Raw genomic sequence first — 23,720 nt, forward strand, 5'->3', positions numbered from 1 at the left:
CTTACCCACATCATCACACATACTTTATTGTTTATATAGTCCCAAATCCCTTAAATCATCTCTTAGTTTCTTAATTACTAATACAATGCAAATGCTATGAAAGTAGTTGTTATACTATATTCCTTAGGGAATAATGACAAGAAACATTCTGTAGATGTTCAATACTGGTGTGATTTCATTTCAGATGTTTTTGGTCTACAGTCGGTTGAGTCTATGAATGCAGAACTCACTGTTAGGGAGGGTCAGTTATATCCAGGTTCCTTTAACTGTCTCATTGCTGTTTTACTTGATTACAGGTAACATGTCATTCTAGTGAACCAAAGGAAACTGCTGTTTAGCATTAGGAGAGCTTAGAGACTGCTTAACACTAAGCAGTCGAAGGAGGTTGGTACCAAAGAGCTGGAGCAGGAGGCCTATTCTCTCCTTATTTGTTGTTTTTCAAAGGCTGGTGCCTGGTGCTGGTCCCTGCAATACAGGAGAATCTAATCATTCATTTTTAAATGAATCAATACATTTCAAATAGATTTCAATCAATATACAATCAATATATTTCAAAAATATCTCCACAACTGAGTTTAGGGGAATAAAATGGAACCAATTTATTAGGAAGGACTTCATTGCCCAATATAAAAAGAGAGAGGCCTTGAAAATACAATATCTTCTCCATCCCATTCTTCTCAATCAAATGTTCTGGATCTATAAGTCCCTTAATTATTTGCTGAGGACCTTTGGTGTCTGCAGCACAGAGTAAGCTGGCATGAAGCTTAGTAAGTAGTAGCTTGTAGATTGCTTGTATTTCTCAGGCAAAACTTGATTGTAGCTCCTTCTTTGTCCCCTCAGTGTGTCACTTAGGATGCTTCCAGACACGAGTAAGAAAAACAGACTCAACCTGGCTTTGCAGAAATGAGATCCGTCGGCTTTTGCAGTGTGGAATCTGGTTAGCAAAAGCTTCAAGGGAATAGTAAAGTTTGTGCTCAGCATGTGCAAGGCCCTAAGTTCAATCCACAGCATCTCCTGGGAGAGCGGGAAGCAGGTTCAGAATTTGTTTGCTTCTTCGAGTCAATAAAACTTCATTAGAAAACTTGTTATTGCGTTTTTCAAACCTCTCTGCCATTTTTGCAGTCAGCTTCATTTTATAGCCCTCCTCTCCCCTATCCTGCAATGCTTGGTGGTTGCCAGATAAAGCGCATCCAGAGGTTTGAGCTCCTTCATCCTCATTCAGGGAGAGATAAATAGGCATTTCCAGAAGCTCTCTCAGAAAAGCCAGTCATCCTTAGCAAATTTTGCTTCAGTTTTATCTGCCCAAATAGGGCCACATCTTTATCCTTAAATCAATGTGTGGAGCCATGGGTGGAATAATGAAAATTAAGTTGGGCTGCTCCACAAGTCCTTCTTCCAGATCAGCTTCCCCAAGCTCCTGGGCTATCAGGAGGAGCTGAGGATGCCCAAATAGAGGTTAAAGTGAGACTAAAGGAAAAGTAGGACCAGGAAAGCAAATACAGTACCAGTTAGATTCCCTGTTCTGGGAATCAGCCCCAGCTGCATCCCAAGATGTGAACATCTTGGCCTGATTCACAACTTTTGGAGGGCTGCTGACCTCTAGTGTCTTGAGTAAAGCATTGGATCTAAAACCCAGAGACAGAATTACTGCCTCTCACTTAAGAGTTACAGTAGCCATGCCATCTTCTAATATGCAAGGGGGTTGTGAACAAAATAAAACTTTCAGAAACATTGCAATGCGTAATGAGTTTAATATGAAGCCTGCCAAAGAGCCTTCTAAACCTAGTGTATAGGACTCCTCTGACCTACCGGATCCTAAGAGTAACCCTTGTTTCACACCCATATATCATCATCCAAAGTGCATCTCCTCTCCAAATGAGGGGAAGCCCTGTGTGCAGAATACTCAGTGCCCCACACTGGGCATCTGCAGGCTTAGTGAATACCGACGTGAGTCAGTAAAGAACCAGCTGTTGCTCATTCCTTCTACCCCCACCATTTGCTTTTGCTTATAAAAATCAGATTTACTCACCATAAGAAAACTAAGCAATCAATTGTGTGTTGCGATTACATATTCTACAAATATGGAAGTATTCGTGCAACCCAAAATATAGATGTAAACATTTTTCTCCTGTGTTATAGCCATGACATGGTCGGATCGCAGAGAAAGCACTCACTGTGCAGAGAATTTTCTTATAATCATTTCAGCAAGCATCGCCACTGTGAGCTTTACTTTTTTTTTGTCTTTTTCGTTTTTTTATCGTACCAGGGATCGAACTCACGACTGCCTGCTTGCAAGGCAGGTGCTTATGCTGCTGAGTTAAATCCCCAGCCCCAAGCTTTACTTTTTGAATACAGTTCTTACTTAGTCTGCACATGTGAGTGAAAGCACTTTAACTGTGCTCCAGGGTTTGGGTTATGGGAAGTGAAGAAAGAAAAGAAGAAAGGTAGGAATGCGATAATTATCGTGCAAGGTGACCATCAAGAGAAGAGAATATGTTCTTGTTTGGTCTTGCTTTTAATTGACTTCTAATTCAAGTGTGAAGGAAGGCAGGTCTCAGGCTAGGAGAAAATGTGCACAAAGTCGGGGTAGAAATTAACTGCCATTAGTTATGGAGGACATGCAAGGACAAACAGGATTTCTCAATCTGGGGTCTGAAGGAGCCCTGGGGAAGAATGGCAGCCGCAGCTGTACAGGTCCCGACAGCTGCTGCGTTTGGCAGGCTGAGCTGTTGCTGCTGCAGCTGAAGACAGCTGTGCTGCTCCCTACTGAGGCCCTCCCTGCATGGCACCTCTCGCCATCCTTCCATCCGCTTTTACAGAGAGGAGAAAACCGACCAGTAAGTTGCACAGTGATCAGACAGGTCGTGAGATGGAAGAAAATTAAGTCCCTGATACAGAATGGCTGGAAAAGACAAATTGTGTCCTCAGTGCTGTGTTCATTTCCCCAGCCTGCTCTTTTCTTTTACTTAGATAAACCAAATGCTGTTTACTACTGAGATCGCCACCGTTACAATTTGGATTTTATGGACAGTGAAGAGAGATAGCAAATATTTGCTCTACTTTTAAGTTGGCAAATTTCACAATTTTGCTTTGGAGTCCTTCTATGAGATGCATAGCTTTCTTGCAAAAATATGAATTTTATTCATTCAGTGCTAACCAAGATCTTTTAAGAATCCTCCATAGTGGCAAACCACTTAAAAGCTGAAATCCACCACAACTGGTCAGTTTGAATGCTATTTTAGGCAACATTTGGGCATCTGGAAGAAAATGATAGGAGAGATCCTATGTCGGCTTGTCGAACTGATGTATAAAGAGTGGCCCAGTGTGCGCATCCTGGCATTCCTGCCAGCTGACCACCCAGACACCTGCTTTCACAAACAGTTGACACAGCCCTCGCCTTCTGCAGTGTGCTGAGTGCATAAATTGGGCTGGCATGGTTTTCTAAGTGCTCTCTCTGATTTTGTAAAAGAATCAACTGTTAGGAAGATTATAATGCTTTAGATACAAAAGTACAATGTATTTTTAGGTTTCTCTTTATCTTTATGTTTTCTTTGCTTCTTTTTCTTGTTTTGTTCTCCCTTTCCTCAGATTAGCGTGTGTGTTGAGTGAGATAATCTCTAATTAGGAATTCTCTTGAGAAGAATAATCAGCCTGGGAAATGTGGGGAAACTACAGCTAGCCAGCTGTTTAATTTTGGCCAAAAAACAAAACAAAAATCATTCTTTATTGCTGGTATGTGAAGCCCTGTTGTGTGCATGCAAGTGTGCAGTTTGGATTGTGAAAAAGTGCTGTCACCAGTACACAGGCAAGTGCTTCACACCTGCTGTCTTATTAAGTCACTGAACAGCCCGTGAGGCAGGTATTATTCTCTTTGCACAGATGAGGATTTTGAGGCTTAGCTAAATTATGAATTTTACCCAAGGCATACAGTTATTAAAGTGTATAGCCAAGTTTAGAAATAGCCAGACATTTCACATTCAAGAATTCTGCTCTTTCTACTATACCAAATTGGCTAGGCCTCAGGTTTGGGTCTTTTGTCTGTTTTTTGTTGTTGTTGTTGTTGTTGTTTTTGAGACAAGATCTCGCTATATAGCCCAGGCTGTCCTCGAACACTCAGTGATCCTCCTGACTCAGTCTTCTGAGTACTGGAATTACAGGTGTGTGCCGCCACACCTGGCAAATTTTTGTCCTAGAAATAAAAATATGAATAACGATGAACATTTCTCCCACTTTCAAGCTCTTATGTTTTTACTAAACACTTTTTTAATTTTAATAAGAAACCACTAATAATAAGCATTTTCTGGTCCATTGCCTTATAGCCAGTATGGGAGGTATGACACAAATAATGCTGTTTCTGTTGTGTTTACATTAACAAAGGAAATATTCTTCCAGAGACTGTGAGCTGTTTTACCCAATATCCACGATTCCCTTCAGTCTTACTAATGAACCCCTAATTGCATTAGAGGCAGAACTACATCCCTACATTTCCCAGACTCCCTTGCAGTTAAGAATGATCATGTAAGAGTCATTGGATGGGTCTTCATAGAAATATCCACAACATCACCAGATTAATAGGTGAATTATTATTGTTTATATTCTACCAAGCAGATACACCATTTCTGGAGGTCCTGAAAGATTAGGTCGGTGTGTGAGGTGGATGAAGCAACTCGTACTCCACCTCCCTGCTCCAAAAATCCATTTAGTATATTGTCCTCAGGTAGAGGACATACTAAATATTAATCTGATAAAAACAGATACTGCCCTTACTCTAATCCAGAAGGCCAAGAAGCAATGGTCAGTGTCTTTTTTGCTCTTTACTCTTTCTCCTCTGTTAGCTAAGAAGGATCTAGTGGGAAGGAAATTGAGATGTAGCCATCAGAGCAAAAACACACACTAAGGCAGCTGAGGCAAAGACAGAAATGCTCGGTCTCTAATAACTACCAAAAGACTCCATCGTACCAAGCCTGGACTTGGTGGCCTACACATTTTCTCTCGTTATGTGAGGAAATAAGTTTTTGATTCTTAACAGCTTTATTGAGATATAATTGTGTACCACAAAATTCTTGTGCTTCAAGTGATTTTTAGTAAGTGTATAGGATTTTGGAAACACCATACAATCTAAATTTAGTTTAGTTCTATTGCCTAAAAATATCCCTTCAACCTTAGGCAATCACTGATCTCTATAGATTTGTGTTTTCTGAGCATTTCATATAAATGAGATCATATTGCATTTAATCTTTTGCATTTGTCTGTTTTCACTTATCCTGTTATTTTTTGTGCTCATCTATGCTGTAGCATATGTCAGTAGTTTATTGCTTCTAAATGGTAAATAGTATTTCACTGTATGGCTATCCCACATTTTGTTTATCCATTTACCAGTTGATAGAAGTATAAATTGTTTTCACTTTTTAGATATCATGAATAATTTTTTGAATATGTATATATACACATGTATATACATGTAGTCACAGTGTGCATATATATATATATATATATATATATATCCTTCATTTCTCAGGTAAATAATTAAGAGAGGAATTGCATGGTCATGGGATAAATTTGTGTTTAATTTTTAAAGAAATGATCAAGCTGTGACTACACTGTCTTACATTCCCACCAGCAGTGTATGAACATTCCAGTTTTCCCTATGCTTACCAATAATGTTTTGTCTATTTGAGTCTACTATAGTGGGCATGAAGTGGCATCTCATCTTAAATTAGCATTTCTCTTATGACTAATGATGTTGAATGTCTTCTCATGTGCTTTTAGCCATGCAAATTTCTTCTTTGGTGAACTATCTTTTCAACTGTTGCTCATTTTGAATTGAGTTGTCTTATTATTCACTTGAAGAGGTCTTACATATCCTGGATACAAATATGTTTTTACCAGAAATATTTGTGTATATTTTCTCCGGATGATAGCTCACTTTTTATTTTTAATGGATGTTTTTTGAAACACAAAAGGCACAAAACTTTTGGTTCTGATGAAGTCCATTTTCTTCAAAATTTTTTCATGAATCATGCTTTTGGTGTAGTGCTTAAGAACTCTCTAGTCAAAAATTACGAGTATCTTCCATGTTTTCTTACTGAAGCATTTGGTCCATGCTTCGTTTTTAGTTCATTTCTTTAATATGGTGTGATATTTCCCATCTCCCTTTGTGCATGCAGTTAACCAGTTGTCCCATTATAATGTGTTGAAAACATTTTACTATACCCTGTTGCATCACTTATGCTCCTTTATCAAGGTCTATAAATGTTAAGGTAACTTCTAGGGTCACAATTCTGTTGATTTATTTGTCTTCCCTTATGCTGATTCCATACTATTTTAATTAAGGTAATTTTATAGTAAATTTTGAAATAATGAAGTTTAGGCTTTCTCTTCATTCTTTTTTTCAAGATTCCTTTGGCTTTCCTGGGTTCTTTATATTTTCATATACATTTTAGGATCAGTTTTTTTCAACGTCTCCTCCAAAGACTTGCTACCTACAGTTGTTGATCTGGTACCCACCGTTGATTCCCAGTGCCCACTTTGAGAAATGTGCTACCTTTGAATCTCTAACTTGAGAACCTGCTTCTTGTGTCCTGTGATCTCTGAGATTTCTGAGCATCAAAACAAAGGCCTAAAGGCCGTAATTATTCTATTCTCATGGTTCCAAGAGAATAAATGGAGTAATGTTTAGTAGAAGATAGAAAAGCAAAGGTCAGTGGTGGGAGATTTTGAAGGGAAGGGTGAAATGTCAGCCTTGATGTGGAGCACCCCAGAAAGCTTTAGCTGGCCCACATATTGTTGAGTAACTCTGTTGAAAAGTGAATGTGTAGCCCAAATTCAGCCTTGATCTTTAGTAATTATTGTTCCCTTTGAGATCCTGTGAATGGGACTTAGAAGCCACAAAGGGAAGATCTGATTTTAGACCTCCCTTATCAACTTTGGGGCTGTGTGATTTTTAGTTTCTGTTTATTATTTGAAAAATAAGTGTTTTGAGGATTGAAATATTTTAATTTCAGGGTTGTTCACTGGTGTCATGTGATAGGCGGTTTCTGTGAAAGACATTGGGCTAGGCTGAATTAAATGGATTTTTTTTACTTGATACAATCCAAATCATCTTGATTAACCCATCAGATTTCCCCTACTCCTGCAATTTTCCACTGTCTCATTGGAGTTAAACTAAGAAATCCTGGTCCATAACACAGTGGGCAATTAACACATGTTAAATGAATTCTGTTGATCACCACTGATCAAAGATCTGCACTAATTTGACATTCAACTAAGTTAAGAGTCTCTTGGGGATAAGTGAAGACTTTCCAATGACTCTGATACTCAAAATATGTGCGGTCTTGTTTATTCAGATTTGGCAAGGTATAATTTACTTTGAAGATACCTGTGAATGGTATATGCAAGACTTGTATCTTTCAAAGAAAGGCTCTCAAGCTTTATGTTGGGCAGATATGTGGGTGTCCAGTGCACGTACTCTCCATTGGCTGATACTGGCCATGGTGCTATGTTCACATATACACGGCTGTCATGGAAGGATGGACCAATGGATTGAAAAGGGTGTTGCAGATGTGTCTCAGCCATATGAACAAGGGTGCTGTGATGAATTAGAGATGACCTCTCCTAAAACCTTTCCCACTTTTATTTTAAACCCTGAATTTAACTGAGGCACTCCTTTAATTTTTGTAGACAAAAAATAAATCATGCAAACTGTGTTAAGTGCACTGTTTTCACAACTCATCATCTCCTTTTCCTCTAACTCCTCTATGCCAGTACTGTCTGTGATGACATTGGTGGCTCTCAGCACATCCCCGTGATTGCTCCCTCGTCTTCATTTCCCATAATTAATTTTACCTTCTCAATCTCAAATCAGTCCCCTCCCATCTCAGACCGCCCCCCCCGAGTCTATACACTCTATCATCTCTCCCAACCTTCTCCCACCTGGTCTCCTTACTCTCCGGTCTGCACCCTTTAAATCCTTCCCCAAACTGCCGACCTGCCTATGCAATCAAATGTCTTTTCTCAGACCCTTTAATGACTTCTTCAAGTAAAGCCTAACCTATGGAGGCCTACTGTGTCGGGCCCCTCTTATCTTTGATCTCAGGCTTCGCCACTTTGCTGTGCTGTAATAAAAGCAATCTGCAGAGCTGCCTGACGCATGCTGTCCCTGGCTGCCTTGCCTTAGCAGTGCCCTCAGTCTGGAATGCTTTTTCTACTCCATCCTTTACCTGTCAGTTGACTCCTAATGACTGAATCTCTGCTCCTCCTATACCTGCCCAATGGGACAAGCTTCATAGCAGGTACAGGGTTAGTGCTCTGCTCCTAACATTTTGAAAATCATTTGGTGGTGGTGGTGGGGGGGGTTGCTGGGGTTTGAATTCAGGGCTCTGTGCTAAGTACATGACCCCCTACTGACCTATATACTCCTCCTAAAATTCTTAACAATTTTTCAATAAGGGTTTTCCATTTGTATTTAGCTCAAGGCTCTGCAAGTATATAGCCAGCCCTGTGCTCATTTCAACCTTTAAAAAACAAACAACTGATAAAAAATGACTATGGGACAGTCAGGTAATTTGATTTATCAGCCCATTCATGTGTCAACATTTCTGTGATGAAATGTATTTTGAAAATAATGACAAATACCCTATGTCATTTTTAAATAAGAAAATAATCCAGTGCATCTAAAGTCTTATGAACTTCCAATTTTTAATCATAATTTTTTCCACATGAAGAACTAGTGTCCTTTTCATAAGAATTCATCATTTATTGTCATTACTGCTATGTATTAATAAGTTGAAAATGTAGAAGTTATTCTTAGCTTCAAGCGAAGCATGACCAAGTTATCATTCATGCCAACCAAAGCATTGAATCTTCCCTGGAGGACATTTCTTACTAGATGCAGGAGCCCTCTCATTTTCCACAGAAGATGTGCACCTCCTCGCGTGTATACATCAAGGGCTTTGGGGTCAGGAACAGATAACATGGGTAGGGCTTGGCAGGTATTTGTTTCAGGCTGGCCATCATTTATACAAACAGCACAGTGGCCTTGTTCCACTCACAGTCTGGGAAAAACTAAGTCCCTGCAAAGGTGTAGCCATCAAAGTCAGATTAAGGTGACTAATGCTAAATGGAGAGTTCCCAAGGTCTTCCCACATTCCACCCTGCCAGACTGGTTCTGTCTGTACTCTTGACCTGGAGCCAGGTTTAATTTATCACCAACTCTGGCAAGTAAATGCCTGGAGTACTGAAACTTGAGTAGTTCTTTAATGTGGAATACATTGCAGTGATGATGCTATGATTAGGAAGCACAGTAAATATTTCCTAGAGAGCATGAGTGTTTGCGTTAGAGGCACGCAAGCCACGCCCTCCTTCTCTCCTTCAGACATTAGTTACGCAAACTGACAATTTAAATTTTAGATTATTTCTTGTATTAAGTGATCATTTTTGTTTACTTGCTTTCCCCTATCTAAGAAAGCAAATATATTATTATTTTTTTTTCCTTTCCATTTTTCTGCAGCCTATGCTTCTGTGGTGGGCAGGCAAATTTGAAAGTACCAATCTTATATAAATTTATTTTCCTACTTGTCATTTGGCATCCTATTCTTTTAGTTGGAAAAATAGTTGGGATACTGTGTCATTCCTTTAATATAAGAATTCTGACCTTGCATGCTTATCAATAAGCTTTGGGGGCACAGAAGGTGGCAATATCAAATCATTTGCTTATTTTGCCAGCCTATATCCCCTAGAACTAAAAATTAATCACCTAAGGTAAAAACTTAAGAAAGGAGAAAAGCACAGGAGGCTAGTTTTTTTTCTTTTTACTAATTTTACATTAAATTGGGTGCAGTCCTTTAGTCACCCCAGTTTGGCAGGTGTTAGCTTTACCTGGAGAGCTTTCATTTTGCCCTCAGGCCCAGTTGGCACAGTCAGTCCTGCTCCTGTGACAAATCTGCAAAGTTGGGGGAGGGGCGCTTAGAGCCTGCCAAAGCCACAGCTCACAGTGAAGAGGGAAATGTGCCCAAAAGGCCATGCCAGCTTAGCTCCAGGCTGGCAGTCAGCCAGTTGGCACATAGGTGTTTTAAGATGAGAAAGGCCAGTTTAGCCTTGGTGGTCTACTGAATAAATAACAGCTGGTCACAGGCACTTTCCTTCCCTAAAACCCAGGACCCTGAAGTGCAGGAACTGTTTGAGAATTCCATTTGTTCATTCATTCATTCATTCATTCATTCATTCTTGAAATGTTTGTTGGGAACCCACTGTTTGCCTGGCACTGTGCAAGCCCTGATTTGTTTATTTATGGTTCAGGGGTAAGAAAAGGCCTGCAACATGAATGGAGAGAAGTGGCTCAGGTGACGGGGATGAGGGGCTAGATGGAGAAACACCACCCCGAGCAGGACTGAATTCGGCTTTTCCAGGAAACTCAAAGGCTGCCAGTGGCTTAGTGCTTAGGGAGCAGGATTTTAAGAGGTGTGAAGAAGACTGGAAAGCCCATTAGTAGCAGTGCTTCTGATGCAGTATTTCATCCAGAATGTTGTGGGAAATTACCCAGGAGATTTGAACTAAGAAGTAACACTATCTGATTGTTTTTAGAAGTATTTTTAATTCAAAAAGGTTATGAGTACAAGGCCTTAATTTTTTATAACATTTTGGGAACTACATGCAGAAGCGTGAAATCATCCAAAGTATCAAATCAAGTACCCACATGATTAAGTTGGGCTAAATTTCTTACAACATATTATTTAATAAATTTGTGCCATCTAAAATTTGGGCCAAAAGTCTGATTGCTTCAGTCTTAATGACAGTTCTATTAAAGAGATCACTTCTGTCCTTTGAAAAGTAAATTTGATTTTCAAAACCTCAGAATAAAGCACCAGTAGCTTATGCACCACATCAGTAAAAGTTTCCACTGACCTACACAGGCAAGCATGTGCTTTTGCTGCTGGGCACCATATCTGCGCTGAATGCCCCAGATAGAGGAAGAAGGGACATGTAGGTGTTGGGCATAACAGATCATGTTCATTTTTCAAGGTTTTTATTTATTTTATGTGATTGAATATCAAAAGGGAAAACAAACCAACTGTGTGGTTCTTTATCATCATATCAGTGAGGACAGAGGAGAAAAATTGGTTTGTGCACACAGCACTAGGTCTCAAAAGAACTGTTAATTTCTATCTTGGCATTCTTTGTAAATAATGAAGAAACCAGAGTACTTTGAATGTTTTGTGAGCCCACATTATGTGCCTAAAAGGGGTTGCATTTGCTATTCACAATGAAAACCTTGGTTAGAGTTTTGAAAAGTTGAGACTAATGTACAAATTAACTTTACTGTTTACAAATAACCTGTGAAACTTTGTGAGTTCACCCTTTATCCACTGTTTAGAATGGCATCATTTTCTAACCAGTATGCTTATATCCTGAAAGAGTTTGTTTTTAAAAGAAGAGAAATTTCCTTAATTAAATAGCTTTAAGACAAAGTAAGTTAATTAGATCATTAAAATTTTTTTCTTCTTTTATACCTCAGAAAGCTTTTTAGATTAGGATTTTTCCTTTTTGCAATAAAAAGCATTTGAACATCTCTTCTAAGGAGGTGAGAATGAAAACAACTGTAAAAAAAAAAAGTTCATATTTCTGCTTAACTTGACCTGGAAAAGCTGATTAAACAATGTACTCTTAGGTACTAAATCCAATTATAACTAATAGCATTTCAACACTAGTTTGTATGATTAACAATAATTTGTAAGTTTTTGTAGTTTCTTAGAGATTTTGTTAACAGTTTAACCATAAATTATTAAGTTCCGATCCATAAAATGTTATATTTGATTCTATTGATGCCATAGGAAACTATATCATGAGTTAATAAGCAAATAGTTTTCTGAAAAAAAATATACTATGTAAAATTTTTTTTTATCATTTTACTTTACTCTGTGAAATAAATTTTTTAAAAATAGTAATTATGATTTTATAGTATAAATTTTTATAATGAATGATCAAGTATATTTTGTTTTTGAAATGTTTTCCATAATCTATAAAAAGAAAAAAATCACTTTCACCTTCATTAAATTTGTATAAGGAAGACTTTAGACTGAAATCTAATATTTTTTCTGATTTACCCAATGCTACATAAAATACATAACATTAATTTTTTATTGCTAATTTGGAAGACTCATGATTTAAAGTGATTTAAAAAGAAAAACATCCATCTGCTTGAAAGAGAAGCAGTTTATAAATCAACCAGTTTTATAGATTAGGAAACAAAGGCTTATAGATATGAAAAAGTTGCACAAGAAGACACAGCTAATAAGATGTAGAGTGAAACCCAGAACTAGGCCTTTGATTCTTGGTCCAAGATCCTGCCAAGTCAAGAACCATCAACAATGGTGAGTGTAACTTTATATATATTAACATAACCTTTATATTTCTTTATTAATGTAAGTGAAGACTTATGTATGTCTATCACATTTGTTATTTAAAATACCATTTAAAAATGGATCATACCCTTTAGCATTGCATTTTGTTTTATCTCATTGCTAGCTTAAACTGGTTGAAAAAACACAGTTGTCCACTAGAGGTCACTTTTCTTCAATATGCAGGTCAGACCCTTTCCCTAATTGCTATTACCTTGGTTTTAATCAAACACCACCACCTCAGAAAAAGACTGAATTATTTTTATATTGTCAGGGCTTTCTTGTATTGATTTATGTGAGTATGATTACAGGATTGTTGAGGCTATTTAAAGACCTGGAGGGATAAAGGGGAAGCATGCCCCCTTTCTACACACACAGACCCTGCTACTTTGGGCTTAGCCTTCTTGGAAAATTGGCTTAATTTCATTTGGAAATTCTTATCTTAGCTTTGCCAGGTTTATACTGTTTTTCACTTTTTTCCCACTTCCATCTCTGACTTCAAAGAGTGGGAAATGAAGATTTAAAGATCCAGTCTTTAAATGTGGACATAAATTTAAGATGAAACCATTGGGATTTCAACCAAATTTACCTGTGCATTAAATGCTAATTTTCTACATCACCACTCTTAATGGGCAGAAAATACAATTTGAAAAGGCATAGGACTGTGCACGATAAACAAATACTTCAGCAGATTCCATGGAAATAGAACCCCTCTCACTATTCTGTAGGGAGATTAATGCTCCTGCTGTACCTCTGCCTAATTCAGTAGGTTTCAAACTGTGTCTGTAGAAACCCAGGGTGGCAGAAGGTATTTTTAGAGACAAATTTGCACCTAGTAAAATGGAGCTGCTGAGCACCTCATCCTCAATCTCCCCCCAAAAATAAAGTCAGAGATTAAAGAGTTCTGAAATGTAAAAGTAATTCAGAATATATCTACAAATGAGACTGTCTATTGGACTTGGGAGAAAAGTTGTCCTATAAAGCTGTGGTAAGAAAAGTACGTACAATGTTTCAATCTGTATTATAGGTATTTCGTCTCCTTATGATCTGTACACATTATTTCTCCCCTCCTGTTTTTTGACATAAACATATTTAATGCCAGCTAAGATAGTCTTTTATGCCCTCAAAACCACTGAATTTAAGAGTGTGCCACTGACTATAATGATAGTAGCTCTATATTGGCTTTTGGAAAAATTCATGTCTGTGCTTGTCCAGCTAAGAAAAATTACCTGAGTTGCCCAGGAGCCCAGCTGGGCTCAGTGCCAGGTTAAGGTCAGGCACATCTGTTCAGCACAGACTCTCATCAGGCTTAATAGTAGGTTGTCCAGTGGTAAGTGAATCCCCAGTACATCAAATGAGAAGGTCTTGTTATAGATTAATGTTCTATTGTAAAGCTGAGTATTTTCTTTTCTTTTCATGTTTATAATAAGAAAGGTGAGCAATAACTATATAGCATTAGCAAATCAGTCATGAATAAGTTTCTGATCGCTTTGAAGCTTCTAGATATGTTTAATGAAGAATCTGGAGATTGCAACATAAGCTATATTAAAAAGAACTGTTATCATTTATGATGACTTACCTGGATTCTTTTGACATTGCACAACCAAACAAAATACAGAAATGAAGGAAAAACTACAATTGAAATAAGAATGTAACTGACATCTATAACTTCAAGTTTCAAATATCTATGTATAACAAAAAAAACCCCTCATTTTCTCATGGAGGGATCCAAAAGAAAAATATAAATTTAAATTCAGAATAATTTGATCCTGATAGAAACTGTTTTATCATTTTGTGTGTAGATTTTAATTTTAAAACAGATTCTAATACTTGAAAAAAGAAAGAGTAACAACCACTGGTTTATAGCAATACTTTTCTCAAGAAATTATTTTTTAATGTAACCTTAAATAATAAATAACTAGGGTTAGAATTCTCAAATTTCTGGGTCAATTAATTTACAGAGTTTATAATATTTATTTCTTAGTTATGTTTTAACTATATAGATAAAAAGTATAACTACCTGACTTTTATCTTTCAGTTCTCATTTCTGGGCCTCATTTTTTGCTGTGAGAAGTATAGAAATACGCTGATAACAAATGCCCTCCTTGGAGCTTCTGCTCCACATCTGTAACATGGGAAATAACCTTGATGCAATAGTCACCACAATTCTACGACTGAGTGATCTGTCCCAGAAGTCCCAGACCAAATTAACCTGCTCCAATGATATAGTTCATTAAGTCTGCTTAAAACATAAGGCAAAAAGCAAAAAAAAAAAGAGATGCCAAAGCTGACATATGTAGGACGTGATGCAGAAGTGTGGAAGGACCACACAACCTGCTGCTTATTTTAGAAACTATTTCTATGTCCGGTCTCTCTGCTACAGCAACCCAGGAAGCAGGGTTGAGGTTTAAGAAACTGTGCCTAATTATGTGATGTCTCTAGTGACACACAACTTATGTTACTGGAGACACAGCAGCAAGGCTCACTGGCCTCCTCCCTAGGTCCCTACTTGGCCTGATGAAAAGCTGAGAACTGAATTTGCATGTCCTGAGCATAGGACACAAAGGACCAGAATGGGAGTCATCACGGCAGTCAATATGCAGTCTATTGAATATTGAGTGTTTCATGTGCCTTAGGTTATTTAGCGTGTCATGAATATTGGATGTTTCTTTAGTTTTGCATTTGTTTATATGCTTAGCACACAAATACACAGTTGAACTAGTCTAACTCATCTAGTTAGATTAACATCAATATCTCAGGAATTCTAACTATATCTACTTGCTTACTCATTAACTAAACCTAGCACACCTAATAGTTTTTTGCTTGTCTTATAAGCCACTGCATATTCATTATCTAATGCCTAACAGATCTTAGAGTTCCATCCATCCTATTTGTTTTTCTTATTCTTTTGTAGCAGAATTGAATACAGAATTCCTAAGGAACAAATGAAACCTCTACAAAATGTTGGGAAAAGCTTCTCCCACACTGACCCCACCTCCTCGCCCTAGGAGTCTTCAGCTCGAGCTGCTTGCATACAGACCTGGTCAGGTCACTCACTCAGCTGCTCACCTGTGCTCCCGCATCTCCAACATGGTTCCTTCCTCAACATTTTTAATAATTTGACTCATCGTATCTTCTGTTACAAAGAGGGAACGAACACCTGCCCATTATTCCTGATCCAGTGCTCCCAGCACCTGGCCCTTTGGTTATTTCCCCGTGCCACCATCACTTTCTCTCTCTGCATAGCCGCTTCTCCGTGCGAACCTCTTGAAGACAGCTACATCAATAACCTCTGCTCTGTTGTATACTCAAGCTACCATCTTAACCTTCCGGTGCATCAGCAAATGTCTTTAACTCAGTCTTCATAGTTTCTTACCCACAATCACCTGGCTGCCTTCAACATGCGACTCTTCCTCGTCAGAAGGCCCTGGATTGTTTTCCTCTTCCGTTTCCCTGCTGCATTTGAAGCAGTCAGGCTCAGTGAGCCTCTCTCTCCTTGACCCCCTGCTATATTAGTTTCATCTTCCTTTCACCCTGTTGACCACATCTCCTTTTCATTTTTTCACCCTCAAAATGTGAAGTTTCCACCAAGTATTAGTTTTCTGTGTCTGCCATGACAAATTCCACTTTTAGTGGCTTAAATCAACACAAAGTTATCGTGTTACAGTTCTGGAAGTCAGAAGTCTGAAATGAGTCTCCCTGGGCTCAAGGTATTGGCTGGGCTGCAGTCTCGCAGGACACTAAGGAAAACCACACTTCATTGCCTCTTCCGTCTTCTAGAGGCCGCCCAGCTCTTTTGGCTGGTGACCTCCCCTGCCATCTTCAAAGCCCACAATATTAACAGGACTAGTCTCTTTCATACTAATACCTGTCTGGTTCTTCTTGTAACTTGTGTGTGTGAAAAATTATTACATCAAGCTCTCCTGAGTGGCCCAGGATGCTTTTCCCATATCGGGATCAGCTGGTTACAACCTTATACCCCTTTGCCATGTGGATATTTGTCAGGGAAAGCAAGAACATTATCACGTCCATCACAGTGGTGATGTGTTTCTTCTCTTTAGTCCTTTCTTTACCTTTTTTCCTTCACTTTTACATTTCTACAGAACCAACAACCTTCTGTGTGTGAAAGATTGCCAAATTCTTTCAATCTGACTTTTCTTTTACCTCGGTTTCCTCTTGGACTTTAGATTGAGAATTTTATGGTGAAAATTTAGAAGCCTTCTTATTACCCCTCAACTCTTCACAATGAGTTCCTCCTTCCAACTCCCCTATTTCTTTTGATGGTACCAGTTTTATACCAACAGTGATCTCAAAACTTCAGCCCCTCAGCCTCTAGTGGCGTTCTCTATCTTAGTGCCTTTCCAGCATCTGGAAAAGTCCCTCCATGCTTTCCTTTCCATTCCCCTGGTCACTTCTACCCTTTGGGCCTCTATTCCTTAGACAGTTGCTGTTGCCTTTAATTAGGGGAGGGAAAAATATTCTATTTCTGTTTTTTTTTTTTTCCTGAATATCTATGAGCTATTTTAGAGGTCATTCTTATTTCATCTTGTAACAAGAAATAAACATCCTTTGGTAGTTGAGGAAAATGAGGTAATTCTCTGAAGATCATGTTAATTTACCATTTAAAATATTTATTGAGCCTATTATATGCCAGGGATGATTTCATATGCTGGGGACGTAGCACAGAATAAACCAGCAAGATCCAAGTTCTAAGGAAACTTCATAAATCTAGCCCTGGGAAGGACAGACATTAAAGAAGTGAACAACCTCATGAACATTAGAGTCCTGGAGTCTCCTGCTTCACCATGACTAGGAGTTCTTCCTCCTCTCAATTCCTAGTGAGCAAACACACAAACCCTCTTTAGAGCCACTTAATTCATTCTTCATTCTGTATAACCATTTGCTTGTCAACTTATTTCTTTACAAATTCCTTGAGAGCAGAAACACTGCTTCACATGGTGTGTAAGAATTTGTTTCAACTACTAGGGTAAAAGAATCAAGGGTGCTGCGGGGAAAAGTATTGTAAACTCTGAAGTATTTCCAAAGATTTGTTGTTATAGGTGACACCAAATGTATTGTTGGCAATAATAGTGATAATTTATTGGTTTTTTTGGCTGGGGTATTCAGAAACTGGTTTTTCTCTAGTAGTCACTACAAGATTTTTCTCAAAATTCCTTTTTTGTCATTACTTTATAAAGATGCACAGTTTACAGCTATATACTTGCTTTCCCCAATTTCCTGAAGAAAAGCTTAGAAGTGATTAAGTATGATGGTGACTTTCTTACTTGACTTTCCTGTACCCAATACTTTCATTTTCCCAACCCTGTGAATATTTTCAAATGGAAATTTTTTTCACAAATACCAATAAACACAACACCTAGATTCTACAATGGATGTTTTACTAAACTTATCTTGTCATAGTTTTCCATTGATCTGTCCCTCTTCCCACTCATCAGTTCCTCTCATTGATGATAAGTTTTATATATAATAAAATGTGCAAATCTTAATACAAGTACATGAATTGTTACATATATGTATGTGTGTGTGTGTGTATATATATATATATATATACATATATATATTGTTTTAGTTTGGTTTTTTTGGTCCCAGGAATTGAACTCATGCTGGCCAGGCAGGTGCTGAGCTAAATCCTCAGCCCCTTGGTTTATGTAAGCCAAACACATACTCAACTAATGCCACTTATGCAAGAAGAGTTTCCCGTGCCTCTTGTAGATTAGGCCCTGATTCCAGTAATTCATTTTTGAAACTCTAAGCTGAAACCTGCTGTCATAACTGAAAAACAAAGCTTTTCTGGATTTAAAGACACAATAGTTTTTATGGTGGCAAGAAACAGGAGCAATATCCCAGTTAGGAAATACTCTAATTTTTTCTTTTAAAACTTGCCTTAAATTCACATTTAGGTAAAAGCACACTGAGCCTCACTTTTCCTTTTTGATAGATGTTGGCTTGAGCTTGCTGTGATCAGTCATGGGGAGTTACTTCTTCAAGTCTAATGTGCCCTCCTTCAGCATTTGTCTTAGTCTACTTCGGCTGCTAAAACAAAATGTCATAGCCTAGGTGGCTGACAAACAACACAAAATGCATTGCTTATAGCTCTGGAAGCTGGAAAATCACAAATGAAGGCACCTGCAGATCCTGCAGATCACCTTGCATAGTGAAATCCTTGTTTCTTATGTCACCTTTTCACTATACTGATAGAGGTCAGGTGACTCTCTTCCATCTCTTTTGTAAGACATCAGTCCCATTCATGAAGGCTCTGAATTTAACAACCTCATCACCTCCCAATAGCCCCATCTCTTAGTACCATCACATTGGGGATTAGATGTCACTATAAGACTTTTGAGGGCAGAGAGTCAGACAACAGCAGCACTGTGTGGTTTTTGTTTGCTTAAGATTAGGGTCTCACTATGTTGTCTAGCCTGGCCTCAAATTCTCAGTCCTCTTGCCTCAGCTTCCTAAATAGCTGGGATTACATGCATGCACCACCGTGCCTGGCTATTAACAGTATTACTTTATACGGAGCACCGTTCACTTGTTAACTTGGTATGAACCTAGACAATCATGCTTGTTTCCTTATATTTCTTATTTTGACTTTTTGGTGGTGGTGGTGGTGGTGGTAATGGATATGCCACAGTGTTCTTAAGCCTTAGTTTCCATATCTGGAAAATAACAGTGTTGGGTGAAATGATCTCTTGAGGTCCCATCTAAATATGAAACTCAGTACTTTTGCTGGGAAGAGAAGCCATGAAGACTTGAGATGAAAAGAATTGCTATGTTACATGGACTGTGCTTAAAACAAAAAGTCTGTTAATATTTTCTAGTCAAAAATAAATATGAAGGTAGTTTGGACAAATTGTTCTTACTTAAATGTTCTTGAGACAGCTGGTTTTTGTTTAAAGTTTTTTGCACTGGCAAATCATAATTCAAATTATAACACAAAGTCCTTGCCAGTGATTTACTATAAAGAGAAACCTGCTTGATCTTTCCTCTTTCTGTCTTGTTTATATCTCCAGGGAGGACTTTTTGACAGGATTTGGGATACAATTGTCAGAAATGTGTTCTCCCCAGAGCCACTTCTGAGTCACTTCCACTATTTATGGAGCAGCAACTGTGAAGAGTGGAATCATGTTTAGACTTTTTTTCTAAACAACACATGATAAATGCCTTCAGAAGCTTATGTAATATATCCCAGAACCCTCAGTTTTTAAAAAAAGAACAGAGCTAGAATTAGTTTTTTAAGGTTTGTACATCTTAGAAGTCTGTTTCTGAGTGCTCAGGTTGCTAGAGTAGAGAACATGAGACAGTAGATTGTCAAGGTGGTCCCTTAAAGTTCCAACAGTACTTGAAGTCGAACTGTTCCAATTTGGACACTAGGATTGCACCTTCTTTACTAAACATGAGATTCCTATTTCATCTTCTCTACTAGTTGATAAAAGAAACCGTTTCCTTGCTCATACTTAGGACTCCAAATCCTTCATTTGGTGATAGTGCGAGTGGCCAGGCAGTCAACACAGAAGTCTTTGTATCATGTGGATTACCTAGGAGGGAGGATGGAGTCTGAGGTGGAATTATGTTGTTTCCTCTCCCTGAAACATTTCTATCTTCTTTCTACATCCTATAGTAAGCAGACGGATTATCTACCTCAGGCTTCTGCGTCATTCATCAAAGTGTCACTGTGAACTTGGTTAAGGCACAGCCTCCAAAGTCTTGCTCTTGGGCCATGGCCCACCATTCTCCTGTACTCAGAAGGTACTCTACGGTGCTCTTCCTGGCACCTGGTGCCAAATAGGACCACCAGGGCTTGCGCTTTCCCTGGTACTTTTACTCCACTAATAGGATGTCTGAAATTCATACGCGTGTGAATGCCTTGCTGACTTCAATTAAGAGAGTGGGTTTTTTCTTCTGTTTGAAATGCAAATAACAAAAAATTAATAATATTTATGAAAGTAGGGTTTTTCTCTTTTCAAGAAACAGAAATGTTATTATAAAATTAAAAATAGAATAGGGGGGCTGGGGATTTAGCTCAGCGGCATAAGCACCTGCCTTGCAAGCAGGCAGTCATGAGTTCGATCCCTGGTACCGATAAAAAAACAACAACAAAAAAAAATAGAATACCAAATATTTATAGCAAAAACTCACTTTTCCTTAAGAAAGTGCTTGAAATGAAAACTTTTCAAACATGTTGGTTTCATTTCTCAGGCAAAAGTAGTTTTTCTATGTTGAGAAGCATAATGAAGACAGTGATTACTGGTGATAGGGAGAGCTTTTGAAAAGACAGATATTGAAATAGCTTAAAATATTATCCTTACTGGTTATTTTAAAATTTGGTGGCTTAAATTCAGTCACATTTTTATTGAATATCATTTATGTGCTTGGGGACATTTTGTTAAGAAGCAACAAAACCAATTGCCTGTGACAAGTAATATAGATAATAAAATATTATTCTATCAGGGCTTCTCCTCCTTAATTTTCTGTCATTAAGTTGCCTTGAAGAATATCTCCTAGAACCGCCCTAAAGCCACTCAGAAATGGACCCCAATCACGCCCCCCCCCAGGCATAGATGGTGCAACTTGTATTTCCTTTATTTACCATCTACAAATCTAGAATTCTTTACTATCTCTTAGGTAGGATCATTTGTTTCAAGAATCATTTGTGCTGTATTGGTAGTGTTTATGTAGTAAAGTCAGAGTATTAACCTATAGGTAAAAGACCTTAATTTTTTAAAAAAGTTTGCAAATTAGGATCCAAATTTTGTTTTCATGAAAATGAATGTTACTGTTTAATATTTTAACAAACTCCCTTCCTTAAAAAAAAAATCTTATTTCTGTTTGACTGAAAAGCAGTTAAGAGCTAAAAATAAGTGGAAGGTCTTTAAAAATTACTAAATAATGTTTCTTAATGGGTGAAGACCTTCCCTTTAAATCATAAACTTGACAAATACTTCAAAACACCCAGCCCTGAAAACAGCCTTTCACTGTCAATATTCAGAATAGATTCCTTCCCTTTAGCATGCTAAAAGTTCTGAAATGATCTTTAAGGCCTCCTTTCTTGAATAAGCACCAACCAGCAGCATTAGTGGGCAGGAAGGATGATGCCGGAGGTTAGAAATGTTCAACTGCAACATTGATTTGTGTCTGTCTCTTTCCCTCTCCCTCGCTGGCCTTTTTCTCTTTAATGAGGACTAGAATGTTTCCACATCAGTTAACTGCCTTCATGAAGCACCAGAAGGTCACACCAGCCCCAGACTGATCCTCTTCTTTGTGCCTATAATATAATTGGCTGATTGTGCGCTGATGAGCCCGCCCCCTCCCCCAGCCGGTCCCAGCTCCCTGCTCGAGCCTGCCTCTCTGGTTTCCGAGGAGCCGAGCTGCGCGGTGGCTGCGCGCTCCCCGGCACAGGCGGTGCCACTGCGCAGGTTGATCAGCGAAAGCATCCATTTTAATCTGGGGAGCCCCTGCCGAGCCAGAGCGTTCTCTCCCGCCTCCCTCCGCAGCCTCGCTGAGCAGTCCTGCCTGGGGTCTGCGCCCTAGGATGCACTGAGATGGTACATCAGGAGAACTGCTCTTACCAGGTAAGACGGAGCTGGCTGCTCACGGCCGGCATCCTCCGGGAGAGGCCTTCCTCTTCCAGAGCAGCAGGTTGCCTCTTTCCGGATTTTCGAGGGATTTTTGCCATCCCCAGCACGGCTTCGGCCTTCCTTGCATACAGTATCTGAATTGTAATTAGGCTTTCTGAGGAGTAATGGGGCAGAAAACTCTGCTTCCTTGGCCTTTGAAGCATTTGTGGAATCCATGGAGGTAATCTGTGCTTTGCACATTCTGTATGTCTGGGCGATAAGAGAAACTGCTTTGACTGTAATTGAATTTAAGGAGATTCAGAGGAAAATCTGGTCAGACTTTTCATCGTTACTGTTGAAAAATGGAGGTTTTGTTCATTGCATAGGATGTGAATTACTTTTCTTCTAGTTTTTAGGATAGTCTTTAAGAAAATTATGGATATAGTCATAATAGTTGATCTTAGAAATTTTTGAAATATCAGCCAGCATGCACTTGACATTTGAAGTTGCACTTGTATGTGTGCATGAACTTATTTTTAGCAGTATGTTGTCTTAAACGTTTGGTAAGAGTATGTAGTAAGGCCACATAGAAAAAATTGGATAAGACGTGTTCAACCATGTGCTAATTTACTATCTGGGGTTATGAATTAAACACTTAGATAATTTCAAATGATCGCTTCCAGAATGTTTAGTAACTCCTTAGGACTTGGGCTATTGGAGGCAGCACTGAAAGTATCTTCATTGTAAACAGCAGAAATACTCTCAGGGAAATTGCTCTTTGCATCAGCAGAGGATGCAGGTCCTGGCTAGTTAATATTGGGATATTACTCAACTGATCAAGTTTAGAGGCTCTAAGGAACCAATTCTCTAATGAACAATACCTCTTCCTTGTGTGAAGTGGTTACCTGAGACAAGCAGGTGTTTCTCATAAGGTCAGATTTCACTTGGTTAAATATATGCAGGCAGAATGGAACATTTCACCAGAATCAAGGCAGTGGTTTCTAGTTAAGTAAAACATGTCTATAAAATACATGAATATGCTTTTTCTCTGCTTAGTAATGGGAATTTGATAATTATAGGGCTGTTTCATAGTATTCTTGTTTGATAGGACATTTAGGTACATAGATCCTAAATATCAAGATTTGTGCTTCACAACAATTCTTTCCATGATAAAGGGTTGGAGATTCTGAGAAAACCACTCACATTACTCACACATAGCACAGTGTCTCAGGGTGGGGAACATCAGACACCACGAGACTCTAATCTATGGCTACCACTGCAGGTGATTAAATTACTGTGATAATTAAAATAATTTCCTTATCTTGTCAGAGAAGCTGTATAATGTATTTTTGAAGCGGGAGGCTCATACACGATTATTACTGGTATCTCTCCATTAGGCTGAACATGAAATTGTTTTTGGAAGGTAAAAAATGGGTCAAATATAACATTCTTCTGGAGAAGAGGAGTTAGGTTAGCACACTGCTTCTTCCAAAGGAGGCTAAATTGATTTTATTCCATATGAACTGTAATATATGAGTGACATTGTTTAATAGTTTTGAAGTACTTATGGCTTATTTCACAGTGAAATTGTGTTTTGGGTGAATAATGGTAGTCAATAGACTGCATCCCACGGAGCTTTGTAGTAGAACTACCTTCGTGTGTATGTTTTTTTGACGTGCTCTCCTTTATCCCTAGCTCAGCAAAGCAGAAACATTAACCTTGAAGCCAATTTTAATCCTACTTAGAA

At 38.4% G+C, this 23,720-nt stretch overlaps 1 protein-coding gene and 1 non-coding gene across 5 annotated transcripts in view; one reads left to right on the plus strand and one right to left on the minus strand.

The window, feature by feature from the left end:
• Schip1 (schwannomin interacting protein 1) overlaps positions 1-23,720 on the plus strand; it is a 761,845-nt gene that overhangs the window by 684,679 nt on the left and 53,446 nt on the right. The window contains exon 1 of one of the 4 annotated variants that reach the window (XM_063249264.1): positions 21,757-21,988. The exons of the other annotated variants lie outside the window; for them this stretch is intronic. Coding sequence (XP_063105334.1) covers positions 21,959-21,988 — 30 coding nt within the window. The 5' untranslated portion in view covers positions 21,757-21,958. Of the gene's footprint in view, positions 1-21,756; positions 21,989-23,720 lie in introns of those variants that run through there. 4 annotated transcript variants of the gene reach the window in all.
• On the minus strand, positions 4,604-4,793 carry LOC111753505 (U2 spliceosomal RNA). The gene has a single exon (XR_002788292.1). It is a non-coding gene; the product is annotated as a U2 spliceosomal RNA (small nuclear RNA).

This window comes from Cavia porcellus, unplaced genomic scaffold (assembly GCF_034190915.1).
Source record: "Cavia porcellus strain 051 isolate PalLab524CR breed Dunkin Hartley unplaced genomic scaffold, mCavPor4.1 scaffold_5, whole genome shotgun sequence".
NCBI lineage: Eukaryota > Metazoa > Chordata > Mammalia > Rodentia > Caviidae > Cavia > Cavia porcellus.